At 42.4% G+C, this 14,056-nt stretch overlaps 1 protein-coding gene across 2 annotated transcripts in view; it reads right to left on the minus strand.

Moving 5' to 3' along the window:
* Positions 1-1,498: 1,498 nt before the first annotated feature.
* SLC36A2 (solute carrier family 36 member 2) overlaps positions 1,499-14,056 on the minus strand; it is a 30,081-nt gene continuing 17,523 nt past the window's right edge. The window contains exons 8-11 of one of the 2 annotated variants that reach the window (XM_019734425.2): positions 12,899-13,065; positions 10,749-10,918; positions 8,051-8,318; positions 1,499-1,759 (exon numbers count right to left, since the gene is read on the minus strand). In XM_019734425.2, coding sequence (XP_019589984.2) covers positions 1,756-1,759; positions 8,051-8,318; positions 10,749-10,918; positions 12,899-13,065 — 609 coding nt within the window. In that variant the 3' untranslated portion in view covers positions 1,499-1,755. Of the gene's footprint in view, positions 1,760-7,476; positions 7,858-8,050; positions 8,319-10,748; positions 10,919-12,898; positions 13,066-14,056 lie in introns of those variants that run through there. The other variant, XM_019734420.2, reaches the window with a different exon arrangement.

Genomic DNA, 14,056 nt, shown 5'->3' on the forward strand with positions numbered 1-14,056 from the left:
AGGAGGCTAGTGCAATGACCCAGGTGACAGTCAACAGTGGTTTAGACCAGGGTGGCAGCTACAGAGATGGTGAGAAGTGACTGAAGTGTGGATATTTTAAAAGCTAAAGCCAAGAGGATGTGCTGATGGACTTGATGTGGGGTGTAAAGGGAACAGAGGGGCCAAAGATGGCTCCATTGTTTTTGGTAACAGGAAGGATGGGATTAGCATGAACTAAGTCTAGTCTTGAAGATGCTTTTGCACAGCAAACCCAGGCACACTGTACTCTGACTGTATGGTTATTTGGGCTGGTCTGGACAGATTACTTACGAAGATTACAGGGGGCCAAAGTGCTTCCCATGTCAACTCTAAGTACTGCCCCCAAACCAACTCTATGAGCTTCTCCCTTCCTCTGAGTATCAAATGAGATCTCTCCTTCTTTGATGCCCTAAAAATTTTTTTTCTCAAGTTGCAAATAATTTCCCCTCCCCATTGCATCTAATACTTCATTGCTTTAATACTTACTAGTGAATGCCTACTCTGTACTAGGCAGGCACTGCAAACTTAGCAGTGAACACTTAGTAGGAAGTAGGAAGATGGCAATAAACAGGTAAATAATAAATTAGACAGTGATTGATAATAAATGCTATGCTCATTTTAAAACAAAGCAAAACAAACTCAAAACTACGAAAGAAGTGAGAATCACCACCATCCAGACAGAACAGCTGTGAACATTATAATGTGATTCGTCGATGAGCACGTGAGCACTCACGCACATTTTGCCACCAACCTGAGGTGTAACACAGCTTAAAAAAAACTGTTATAAAACACACATACAATTTACCATCCTAACCATTTCTAAGTGTGTAGTTCAGTAGCGTTAAATACATCCACAATGTTGTACAACCAATCTCCAGAACTCTTTTCATCGTGCAAAACTGAAACTCTATACCCATTAAACAATCCCCCTTTTCCCTCTCTCTAACCCGCTGCCCCTATTCTACTTTATGTATTTGTGAATCTGACTACTAGGTACTTCATAAAACTGGAATCATGCATTATTTGTCTTTTTGTGACTGGCTTATTTCACTCAGCATAATGTCCTCAAGGTTATTCCACGCTACAGCATGTGTCAGACCTTCTCTTCTTTATAAGGCTGAGATATACTCCATTGTATGTAAATACCCAATTTTGTTTATCTACTCATCTGTCAATGGACATTTGGGTTGCTTCTACCTTTTAGTTATCATGAATCATGCTTCTGTGAATAAGGCTGTGGAAACATCTCTTTGAAATGATAATACAGTTTTTTCACTTAATATATGCTATACTTATTTTCACTTCACCAAACATAAGAAACAATTTTTAATCATTGGAGAGCAGTTTATTTTTAAAGTGGGGTTTATTGAGGTGTAATTTACATCCAGAATAACTCACCCTTTTAAAGTATACAGTTCAACAAGTTTTGACAAATTAACACACAATCTGTGTAACATTTCCATCATTCCAAAAAGTTCTCTCGGGCCCCTTTGTAGTCAATCTTCTCCTCCAACATCCAGCCTCTGGCCACTGTTGATGTGTTCCATCCTTACAGTGTAGCCTCTTCCAGAATGTTATATAAATACAATCATGTAATATGTAAGCGTTTAAGTCTGGCATCTTTCACTCAGCGTAGATCTTTCAAGATTCATCAATGTTGTTAAATGAATCGCTGTATTCCTTTTTATAGCTGAGTAGTATTCCATTGTATGGACGTACCACAATGTGCTTCTTCATTCACCTGGTGACAAACATTAGGATTATTTGCAGTTTTGGGTGATTATGAGTAAAGCTGCGGGAAGCATTTATGTACAGGATTTTGGGTGGTCAAATGTTTTTACTTATCTGGTGAGGATTTAGGAGTAGGATTGCTTGTGTATTTTTAAGTTTGTAAGAAACTGCCTATTTTCCAACGTGGCTGCACCATTTTGCATTGCCACCAGCAATTTTTTGAAAGTTCCAGTTGCTTCTTTGCATGATTTTTTTTCTTTGTGCCTTTTTTTTTTATTAGTTTCAGGTGCACAAGACAAAGTAATACTTAGACGTTTATCATTTATATCCCTCACACTGTGTGAACCTGCCTCCCCCCATCCACTATCCCTCTGACATCGCACAGAGCTATTCCATTTCCACTGTCTCTATTCCTAATGCTGTACTCCGCTTCTTGTAAGTATATACATACATATATATATATATATATATATATATATATATATATATATATATATATATATACATATATAATTATAGTTGGCATTCATTATTGTTCAGCTTCAGCTTCAGGTGTACAGTGCAGTGATCAGGCATCTACATCATCCCTGAGATGGTTTCCCAAATGGGACAAGTGTCCATCGGATACCCTACAAAATCTTTACAACATAATTGATTACATTCCCCAAATTAATTTTCAAAACCCCGTGACCATCTTGTGGTTACTGACTGTTTTCTAATCCCCTCACCTTCCCCCTTATCCCCAACCCCCTCCATCTAGCAACCCTCAGTTTTTCCTCTATGTCTCCAAAACTGTTTCTGATTAGTTCATTCACTTATTCTTTCCTTTAGATTCCACATATAAGTGAGATCATATGGTATTTGTCTTTCTCTGTCTGACTTATTTCACTTAACATAATGTTCTCTAGGTCCATCCATGTAGTGCAAATGGTAAGATTTCTTCTTTATGGCTGCGTAATACTCCATTGTATAAATGTACCACATTTTCTTAATCCAGTCATCTACCGATGGGCATTTCGGTTGTTTCCATGTTTTGGCTATTGTGTATAGTGCTGCAATAAACATAGGAGTGCATAAAGATTTTTGAATTGGAGTTTTAGATTTCTCCAGATAGATACCTAGGAATGGAATTGCTGGATCATAAGGTAGTTCCATTTTCAGATTTTTGAGATACCTTCATACTGTTTTCCATAGTGGCTGCACCAATCTGCAATCCCACCAACAGTTGTGCATTTTTTAAAATAATAAAACCCTTACTTTTGGATATACAGGACCTGTCCAATTTTTCAGTTTTATAAACAACACTGTGATGAGCAGCCCTTATAAATCTGCCTTCGAACATTTATTTGATTGCTGCCTTAGGAAGAAGTTTTAGAAGTTGAATTGTTGGGTCAAACAATATTATTTTCCATTTGTATTGCCCTTCCAGAAAAGTTGTGCCAAATGTACTACCACCAAAAACACTGAGTGTCAAATTTTCTACACTCTGCCAACATCAGTTTTTATTAATCTTTAAAATGTTTAGCAATGTGATATAAGTAGAAAAGACTCATTGTTGCTTTAATTTCTAATTCTTTGGTTACTACTGAGAATGAACTCCTTATATAATTTGGACATTTGTATTTATTCTCTTGTGAATACCCTGCTTGTGCTTTTGACTATTTTTCTATTAGGTTTTTAAAATTTTTTTTTGGGGGGGCTATTATTAAGGAATTGGTGTGTATATGTCTGCATTTAGGTATTTACCCCTTCATATAGTCTGTAAATATTTATTCCAATTGAAAATCATTTACTTTCATCTATTTTTTTAATGCAAAATTTTAAATGTTTAAGAGTTAGATATCTCAATCTTCTTCACTTTTGTTTTTGATTTCATACCAAAGGGAGTTTACTATCTTGAGGTTTTAAAATATTTTAAATGTCTAATTTTAAATGGTTAATTAAAAGTTAATATAACTAATTAAAATATTAATTCATTAATACTTAATTTTTTATTCTTAATAGAATCCTGGCTCTGCCACTTACTAGCTGTTTGGTTTGGCCAAGTCATTAACCTTTCTGTGCCTTATTTTCCTCATTTGTAAAATGGCTTTGGTGGTAATTCCAATGTCAGAGGATTGTTAGGAAGAGTAAATGAGTAAATATGTACATAGGACTTACCGTGTTTCCCCCAAAATAAGACTTAACCGGAAAATAAGCCCTAGCATGATTTTTCAGGATGACATCCCCTGAACATAAGCCCTAATGTGTCTTTTGGAACAAAAACTAATATAAAACCCGGTCTTATTTTCAGGTAAACACGGTAGAACAGTGCTCAGCATCTGGTAAGCACCAAATAAGTGTATTATTATTGTTGTTAATTCATTTTCTAAATGGTGAACCAGTTTTTCCAGCACCATTTATTGAAAAATCCATCCTTTCCTCATTTTATTTGAAAGGTTTCCCTCATTAATATAATTTCTCTGTATACTTGGATTTGTTTTTCCACTGATTTGTCTTTTCTAATGGTAGTGCTAAATTGTTTTAATTATGTAATATACTTAATATCTGATAGGCAAAGGTCCACTCTCCATATCTTTATCATAATTTTCCTCCCCGCCCCCACATTAATTCTTGTAGAGTAAGAATTGCCAAATTCCTACCTGCCCATGTAAATCTAGTTGGGCAGTTTATTGAAATGAAGTTAAAATGATAGATTAAATTGGACAAAATGACCATATTTTCAATGAGTTCTCTCATCTAAAGTACACATTACACTGTTTATGCAAATCTTGATTTATGTTTCTCAGATTTTTATTTTCTTCACATAGATACAGCACACTTTAAAAATTCGTTCCTAGGTGCTTTTGTTTTCTACCGCTGGGTATGGGATTTCTGCCCCCTCCCCCTTTATTTTCTGGTTAGTATGTAGGAAAGATCATGATTTTGCTGATTTGCTTTTGTTACTGCCCACTTCACTGATTCCTGTTATGTCTAACAGCATGCAGTTGATTCTCCTGAACTTTACAGGTAATCATACTGCAAATATTTCTTCTTTCCAAAATGTATACCGTGTTTTTCTTGTTTGTTTGTTTTTTAATGTTAAGAAAGGAGTAAAGAGGGCCCGCCAGGTGGCTCAGGTGGTTGGAGCGCCTTGCTCCTAATCACCGGTTTGATTGCCACATAGGCCAGTGAGCTGCTCCCTCTACAGCGAAGATTGTGAACAACAGCTCTCCCTGGAGCTGGGCTGCCGTGAGCAGCCAGAGGTCGGTGTGAGCTGCCGTGGGCTGCCGCAGAAGGCTGAGTGCTGCCAGGAGCAGCTGGCAGTCGGCGAGAGCTGCCATGAGTGCTGTGATGACCGACTGATGACCGGCAACAGACTGCCTCAGCCAGAGGGAGCGCAAGGCTCATAACACCAGCATGAGCCAGGGAGCTGTGTCCTACACAACTAGACTGAGAAACAACGGATTGAACCGGAGTTTGGTTGGGGGGAGTGGAAGAAGGGGAAAAAAAAGAAAAAAGAAATAAAATGGAGTCACTATAGTCAAGCCGCTAAATTCCTAAAATAAAGTAGGCTGAAGCATAAGGAGACAATTCTATTCTTGCTTTAACGAGCCTGGCAACTTAAACTTTTGAACTTTACAGTCCTGCATCAATGCCTGGATATACATCAAACCTCCAGATAACTCTCTGATTATCCTCCGAAGGACTCACATATCCAGATCGCTTTATATCCATTATTCAAACCGCCAGATGTGACCAGACCTCCTGGCACCCATCTTTCAGACCACCTGGCATCCATTATCCAGACTGCCTGATATCTGACTGATAACTGTCCTGGACCAATCCTATGGCTAAGGATGCAGACCTGATTATTTTCAAGAATGCACTTTTTACTATAAGAACTCATAACTTTTCTTTCTTCAGAACATTTCTGGGGTTTTGCCTAGTTGTGTTTCTGTTTGCAAACCCTAAGCCCCTTAAATAAAAACCATTTATTTCTAGCAAAGCCTCTTCACTCTTTTTGGGTTCTTTCGATAGTGTTATAATAACATAGCGACATCAAACATCCTTTTCTAATTTCACACTTTTGCTGAAACAGCTTTTAGTGTTTCACTGTTAACTACCATGTGGCCTCTGAGATCACTTTCCTCCTCCTCCTCAGGTCATGTTAAGTTTCTTTTATTGTTATATTAAGAGTTTTCTTTTAAAATTAGGACTGGATCATGAAATTCTATGAATGCTTTTTTTCCCCAGAACCTACCGATGACCATTTTTCTTCCCTGATTTCAAACCTCATCTATGGTAATGGGTTTATTAATGTCAAATCATTTTTGCATTCATAGGGAAAGCTCCACGATGTTTGTTTTTTTTTTGAAGGAATATAGAATTAAATTTTTCAGAAGAGAAGGAAAGCTTTATTAACTACCCCTCTCCCCACCCCAACAGTTAAGAAAACACTGGCTCCTCCGTCAGTAACCTTCAGGCTCCTGCTGAACCAATGCAATACAGGCATCCCTCCTCTTACAGCCCTTTGCTTCATAGCACTTCACAGGTGTTTCGTTTTTTTAAATTGAAGGCAAGACCCTCCACCAGCAAAAAGATTACGACTTGCTTTTTTGCAATACTTGCTTCCATGGTCTGGAACAGAAACTGCAACTATCTCCAGTTATGCCTGTAGTCATGGACTTGACTATCTACCATTAGTAACGGCCTCGCTCTGTAAACAGTCCCAGGAAGTGGAGAATAGGTAAAATCTTCAAAGGACGATGTAAAAGGATTTTGAAGGGATTAAGAAAAACTATCTCCCAACTTCGGTCCGGTGGCGTTTTATGGAACTTCACTCCTGACGTTCTCCACTTTCTCCTCGTGCCCCTTTAACTCCCCTCGACCCTCTCCATCGCCTCCCAAGCCCTCAGTTGCCGCCTCTGTTACCTGTTCACGCATTCTCGAGGCCTGGCAAATCCGTGCAGCGGAAGTGTGGCTGGCAAGGAAGCGCAGCGCACAGAAATTGCAAGCGCTCAATCGCAGCCTGGGGAGAAGCACGCTCCGCCCTCCACGTGGCCTCAAAGCCCGGTTCCTTTCCCCACCAGTGAGCCCCGCCCACTCCCTAGCTAGGTCCCGCCCCCTGGGCAAAGAGCCTTTAGCCCTCCGCGGGAGCCATAGTGGTTCAACTGGCGTGGCCTGAGTCTGGCGGCACGCTTGGGCCAAAGCAAGTCACAAGACTAAGACCACATTCAAGGGGTAGGTTTTTACCTCTTGATGGGAGAAGCTGAAAAGTCAGGTTGTCAAGAGGAATTTGTGGTTATTTTTTGCAGTCTACAAGAGCTTTGAATTGTGCTTGGCACACAGTAGGTAATCAAGAATGTTTGTTGTGGGCAGCTGGATCAATTCCCTTATGGGATGGTAGGCTGGGCCCCCTGCAACTAAGGATTGAAAATGGTGACTGGACTTGGAGCTGAGCTGCGCCCTCCACAACTAGATTGAAGAATAACTTGGAGATGATGGGCGCTGGAGAAACACACTGTTCCCCAATATTCCCCAATAAAGTTTAAAAAAGAAAAAAAGAAAAAACAAAAAAGATTTCCATACAATTAACAAACAAAAAAAAGAAAAAAAGAATGCTTGTAAGACTTAAGAGGTAAATAATACCAAATATTGTCCCTGTCCACTGCCTCTCCCCTGCCATTGGCCCATCTACTTCCATGCCTCCTATCCACTGTTGGGAACTTTGAACTGAGCCACAACTTTATCCAGTGGTTTAGAAAGTTTATTGCCCTTGACTTACACATGATGGCTCTTCTCTGTCTGAGAGTTGCGACTCAGTGGACCTTGTGGCCCTCCCCATCTTGATGCTGGAGCTGTGAGCACTTTGCTGGCTTACAGATTGTGTCCCCACTCCTACTGTTTGCTCTTTGCGCAGATCCAGAAAAGGGGAAATCCTTTGTCTAGCAAATCAGGGTCAGCCTTAGCTGGCCACACCTTCTGCCACTTGCTGCCACTTAGGTGTCCCCTGGTGGCTTCTTCTTGCATAGCTCCACTCAAGGTGTGAAATTCACCATGTGAATTGCCAAAAAGTTGGATGGAATAGAGAGCCTTCCATGGGAGAGCTCTCAATGTAGTGGGAAGCTAGAGATGGAAAGAAAAAGAATAAACAACAACAACAAATTTAATTACCATCTAGACCTTGTAGCTGGTGAATCTTTGCTTGTTTCACCATGACTTGGCCCAGAGAAAAGGTAAGGCGGCAAAATAAAGATAATATATATATACAAGAGTTCCATATCATTAAAAGTCAGGTGAGGAGCAGTGCCATTCTCACCGAACAAAAATGGTGGAGTTGGAAAAGGTGGTGGGATGTCCTGGCTGGATCAGCTCGTCCAGGGCCTGATACGTCCCCACCACAAAGCCCACGAAGCCCAGGATGCTGATCAGGGCGTCCTTGGCGATGGTGAGGGGGTTCATGCCCTCCGAGTAGTAGGTGGTGATCTCCAGGAGGGGCGGGATGATGAGGGCCAGGGCACTGCTGCTCACGGAGCCCACTAGGGAGAGGACCAGGTCCAGGCGGGGGATGAGGATGGCCAACGCGCCTGCGGGAGACAATATGGGATAGAGCATCACAGGCTTAGCCAAGCTTTTAAAGTTTTTTAAAAAATTCTTAAAACATAAACCAGTTGTTTCTCATATATTCAGTTATATAAAGGAAAAGTCCTGTAATATCGCCAATTGTATTCACTAGAGGTTACACATTAAAAATTTGGTGTGTCTCCTTCCAATCATTTAAAAAAATATATACATTCATACTGTTGTGAGGAAAAACTTTTCCTCTACTCACTCAGGTTCAGTGATGGGGGACTACAAATTTAATTGACAATAGACAGGTTAACAGGAGAAAAGACCAACTTTATTTAGGGCTAGGCAGCCTTCAGATGAATTGGCCCCTGGAACAGCCAAAGATAGCGGTTCATATCCCCATTTCATAAGGGGAAAGGGAGGGGTCAGAGCTTCTATGCAAGAAAAGTGGAAGGTATAAAAGATAAAGTTTATTTGAGTAATTACTCAGACTGCAATGATGGTTAGTCTCCTTTCTGGCTGAAAATCTGTCAGAGAGGGGATTTATATGGCTGTACTTTTCAGAAGGTCCTGCTTAATTCAGCGAAGGAAGTTTAGATAAAGTCCACCCCCATCCCCACCCTCTATGGCTGCTGTTTGTTCAAATGTTTTTAGCTTAAAATAATTTTTATGTCATTAAGGTGTATTTTCAATCCCTACATATTTCACGATTAAGCTCTTACTTAATAAATAACACTAAATAACAGTGCTGGGAACTGTCCCAGCTGTTTGGGATATAGCAATGTACAAAACAGACAAAAATTAAAAGAAAAAAAAACAGCCTTGTCTTCATACAGCTAACATTTTAATAACTAACATGACTAAAAGCATCTCTTGCAAACAATGAATGCAAATTTATTTCTAGGAGAAAGGGGTCTTCAGTTAGAACAAGACTGCAGGGTCTCTTTAGAGGGGTCTTTTCCAGGTTTTACATACATGTCAGAAAACATCTAACAAAGAAACACTACAAGCTACAGATTTTGAAATTCTATATTTTTAAGTAGGCTATTTTACAGGCCTGGACTTTTATATTTTTTATTTTACTTGATGGAAAGTTTTCACCAAGAAAGTCCAGAAGCCTCTCCTAGGCTTCCTGTGGAGGAAGAGTGTGGTATAACAGAATCAAAACAGGTCTGGAAGACAGGATTCTGGTTTCTCCTTGTGTGGCCTGCCCCTTTCTCAGCTTGTTTCCTCATCTACAAAATGGGCATACATGATACCTATGCTTTTAGGTATTATGGTTCACACTGCAAATGGTATTCAAGTTTTAAACAAGTTACTTGATGTGAAGCACTCAGAGAAGTTATTTACTCATATGTACTGACTGGGGCAATGCATGCAGAAGTCCTAGTTTTAGGCTTCAGGAGTTGTTATCTTCATATTTGAGACAAATTCTTTCATCTCTCTGGCGTCGCTAACATTCTGAATGGTAGTGTCCCTGCCTGCTGGGGCAAACTGGGAACAGATCACTTCAAAGGAAGAAAATCAGTACCCAGTGAATTATAAGGGCTGGTCTAGGTACAGCAAGAAGCATGAGGGAGGTTCTTAGAATCACAACTAAAAGGAGCCTTAGGGACAACTGGGCCATGTCACACTCAATGCAACAATCTTTATCATCTCCTCTGCCCCTGCTAAAATCCTTGCAGAAACAAGGCACCTGGGATCCTGGGGAGGGTTGCCAGGGGGTGAGTGGGTCCAGCTGAAGCCAAAGAGTGTAAGGGCATGCCCTGGGGCAAGGCTTTTTGGGTACTTCCAGTGGGGAATGTGACCCTAGGCGTCAGTCCCCCCACCCCAAAACATCAGAAATTTAGATGTGTATGTGAGCTGTCCCACATTTTTAATGTTGGCTCAAATTTATGCAACACTGTGAGCGTCAAACAACACACCTCTGCTGCCAGACGAGACTCACTGGTCTCCATTTTCAACCTCTGTCCTGGAGGGGAAAGGGGCTGGCTCTGGACTCTGAGGACTTGGACTCACATCCCACCTCTGGCACTTCTTGGCCAATTACTTATCACTCCTTACGTCAATTTTCTCATTTGTAAAGTTGGGTTTGTCACAGTCCTACCTCATAAGAGTTCCTGCAGGACTGAATTAAATTCTATGAAGCATGGACGAAAAAGCTTAACACAGTGGATGGCACACAGTAGGTGTTTATCAGTTCTTAATATGATTGTTGTTCCATAAGCCGTGTCACTCCCTCAGGCTGGACGGCAGTAAATCTAATGAGGTAGGTGTAAGAATTAGGTTCCCAGGTTTATATGAGCTACTCCTTGCAGTCTTTTCCAGTCCCTGAAATACAGTCAGTGCTCAGTCACTGGCTGGTTATCCTGGCTCTCCTTTACTATCTGGCTGATTTCTGAGAGCCCTCAGGAAAAGAGCAACATTTCGCTCTGCCTTCTACTCACATGTCAGGCAGACCATGGTGACGCGGATGGCCAAGTCCAGAAGCGGCGCCCAGCGCTTTGACACCTGGGAGACAGCTAACGGGATGATGATTTCTGCAGGGACATAGAACTGCAGGGCATAGGTGCCCAGGATGCCGGCAATATACAGGAGCTTGACTGACTGGTACAGCCTGCAGGACAAAACAGAGTGAGGCTATGGCCACGGGGCGCTGACACCAACTTCCTCAGAACATTACCCTCGGACCTTGGGACAGTCCCTCAGGCTGCAGTTTCCCTGTCTGAAAACGGTCATGAGGGGACTTCTAAGAACCAAGAGGAAGCCAAAGCACAGCACACTGTGAAAATAGACTGAAGCGCCATGGATTCGAATGGCAACACGCTAAATAAAAAGAATCTTGAATGCGAATATATATAACACCTTCACAAACCTCTGCCCCTTGATGCTCAGTTTAAGATTTTAGGACAGAGGCTCAGTCTGTGTACCTTGCCCAGGGAGAGACAAGCGCTAAGTGGTGAAGACTAAAAGCCTCTGGTTCCTGTGATCTCTGTCAGTCCTGAGGAATTCCCTGGATGCCCCCAATCTCTTGGAACATAACAGGTCCTCAACAAATGCTTCTACAGGTTGTGAGAGCCACAGAATCCGAAAATCCTTCGGGGAAGAGGCAGTCTACAAATAAGGTTGTGTGGGGGCTGGGAGTAAAAGGAGAGTCAGGGTTATTTGCAGGCCTCAGACTCAAGGCAGAAAGAGGGTGGGACGGAGAATGTTGAGTTTTATCAGTCTTTTTTCCCTTATGGATATGTGACATTTATCCTTTAGTCCACTAATGTGGTAGATGCATCTTCCATGTTTAATCAACCTGTGTGCGCGCGTGTGTGTATGTCTGTGTCTGTGGTTAGGCCATTTCTTAAAAGGCTGACTCCCACATTTCTGTTTCTTGCTCACACTAGTCCTGATGCCTGGGACACTACTTTACTCCATTTCCATCTATCCAAACCCACCAATTTCTTGAAATTCCCATCTTTGGAGCAGGTACTACATGCCAGATGCTTTTAGACATGCCCAACTCAATCCTCAAGAAAATTTGCTTTATAGATGAGGAAACCGAGGGTCAGAGAGGTTAAGTAGCTCATGCATGACCATAAACTAGGAGGCTGTGCAACTGAGGCCTGGACCGGGAGTGCCAGAGTTGTCCTTATTTGGACAGAGTTGTCTTGTTAGACAACAAGATTTTCTGTTATCCCATTCTGGTGTATTTTCTTCCCTTGGAAGTCCCCAAGGTCTCTTCGCTCCTCTAGAAGGCTTCTTCTTCTGTTCTGTTCTATCTGTGTATATACACTCTCTATCCCTCCCCCACTCCCACTGGATCATGAGCTGAGGAAGGTGGTGAAGCTCAAGTTCCTAGTCTACTTACATTAGTACCCTCCCCACCCCCATATGACCGGACTCACATCTGCATATAATTAGCATGCAGTAAATGCTTGATAAATGACATTGATCAACGTGGGAAAGAAGCCCCATTTAAGGCAAATTAAGCCTCCAAGTGACCGATAAAAAGGCAGGCAACCTGTAATTAATGCCTCAGTGTGGGACAAAATGCTGCACAATGCAGGATGGGTTCATGTGTTAATTCAAATACAGCACTGCTGAAGTGTGGCTCAGCTAACTGTCGCGAACTGCGTGCCTCTGAACAAAACAGTTTTACAGTGGTCTTCCCAAATTGGTTCTTGTTTTCCTACTTTTTCATCCTAGCTACTCTGACATGGGGATGTACGTACCATTGGCTGTGGCAAGCACAGCCTTTGTAAATACAACTGGAAGTGTTGCCACCCACCGATTCCTCTCTTTGCCTCTTTCCCTCCCCCAGACACCTCCCTGCTCTCCTTACATGACCAAGGACTCTCACTTCTTCCCTCTCTAAATCTTGTCCTTTATACTGAGCTAACAAGGCCTCGCTCAACATGGATGGCTGTGGTCGAAGGCGGAGCTCCCTGGACAGAGAACCCAGAGCCCAAGTTTCCAGCAACAGCTCTACTCTTCCCCGGGGAAGCCCCCTAGACTTCAGTTCGCCATCTATGGGAGGGAAGAAGAAGGGACCCACATGTTCCCACCTGGCCCTGAGTCCCTACCCCCTAGGTGCCCATAAAGTTACCAGCAGTTGGGCAGGTTTAGGGTTATGCTGGCCTTGATGTCATTTTCAAACCGCAGGTAGCCCAGAACCCCAACGCCAATGTACAGGGCAGTGATGATGGACATTCCCAAGGTCAGGATGGCTGGGAAGCGGCGGGCATCCGTCATCTTGTTTTCCAGGGGCAGAACCTACAGAAATATCACAGTGTGAGAAGAAGGAGGAGAAAGAGGGACATGAACAGAAAGAAGGCGTGCCATTTCTGAGTATCTACCCAAAAGAACTGGAAGCAGGAACTTGAACTAGTATTTGCACACCCATGTCCATAGCAGCATGACTCACAATAGCCAAAAGGCGGAAGCAACACAGGTGTCTGTTGATGGATGAAGGGATAAACAAAACGTGGTATATACACACAATGGAATATTCAGCCTTAAAGGAAGGAAATTCTGACACGTGCCACTACACAGGTGAACCTTGAGAACATAATGCTAAGTGAAATAAGCCAGTCACAGAAGGACAAATACTGCATGATTCCATTTATATGCGTACCTGGAGTAGTCAAATTCATAGTCAAAAAGTAGAATGATGGTTCCAGGGACTGGGGAGTAGGGGAATGAGGAGTTATTGTTTAATGGGCACCGAGTTTCACTTTTGCGAGATGAAAGGAATTCTGGACACGGATGGCAGTGATGGCTGCACGATAATGGGAATGTATATCATGTCACTGAACTGTACACTTAAAAAGAAAAGGAAGGAAAGAGAGTCCGGAGTCACAAGATGAACCCTGGACCATTCAGAGTTGGAAGGGACCCTCAGGTTGTCCAAACCAAGGAGCGCAGCCCCGGGGGGCAGCCTGATCTGACCAGAGTAGTCCTTGAGACAATCGAATATGCCTGCTTTTAGGTACAACATTCTTCCCGCGTGTACCAGGCCCACCTCTCCCCTGCACACTGACATACACCTGGCCTCTTCACCCACACGGCCTCCCAAAGGCATTTGAGCTCAAGACTTCCAATTTCAGTGCACTTGTCCCTCTCTGTACACATGGGGCGGCTGAGACTCAGGTTACACCGTGCGCTGGTGGCAGAGCTGGGATTAGAGCTTCCTGGTTCCCCAGTAGCACATTTCCCCACACACCCTGTTCTCAGGATCCTTCCTTCCCAGCTGCACCCCTGGCTC

The sequence above is a fragment of the Rhinolophus sinicus genome, linkage group LG10, assembly GCF_036562045.2.
Source record: "Rhinolophus sinicus isolate RSC01 linkage group LG10, ASM3656204v1, whole genome shotgun sequence".
Taxonomy (NCBI): domain Eukaryota; kingdom Metazoa; phylum Chordata; class Mammalia; order Chiroptera; family Rhinolophidae; genus Rhinolophus; species Rhinolophus sinicus.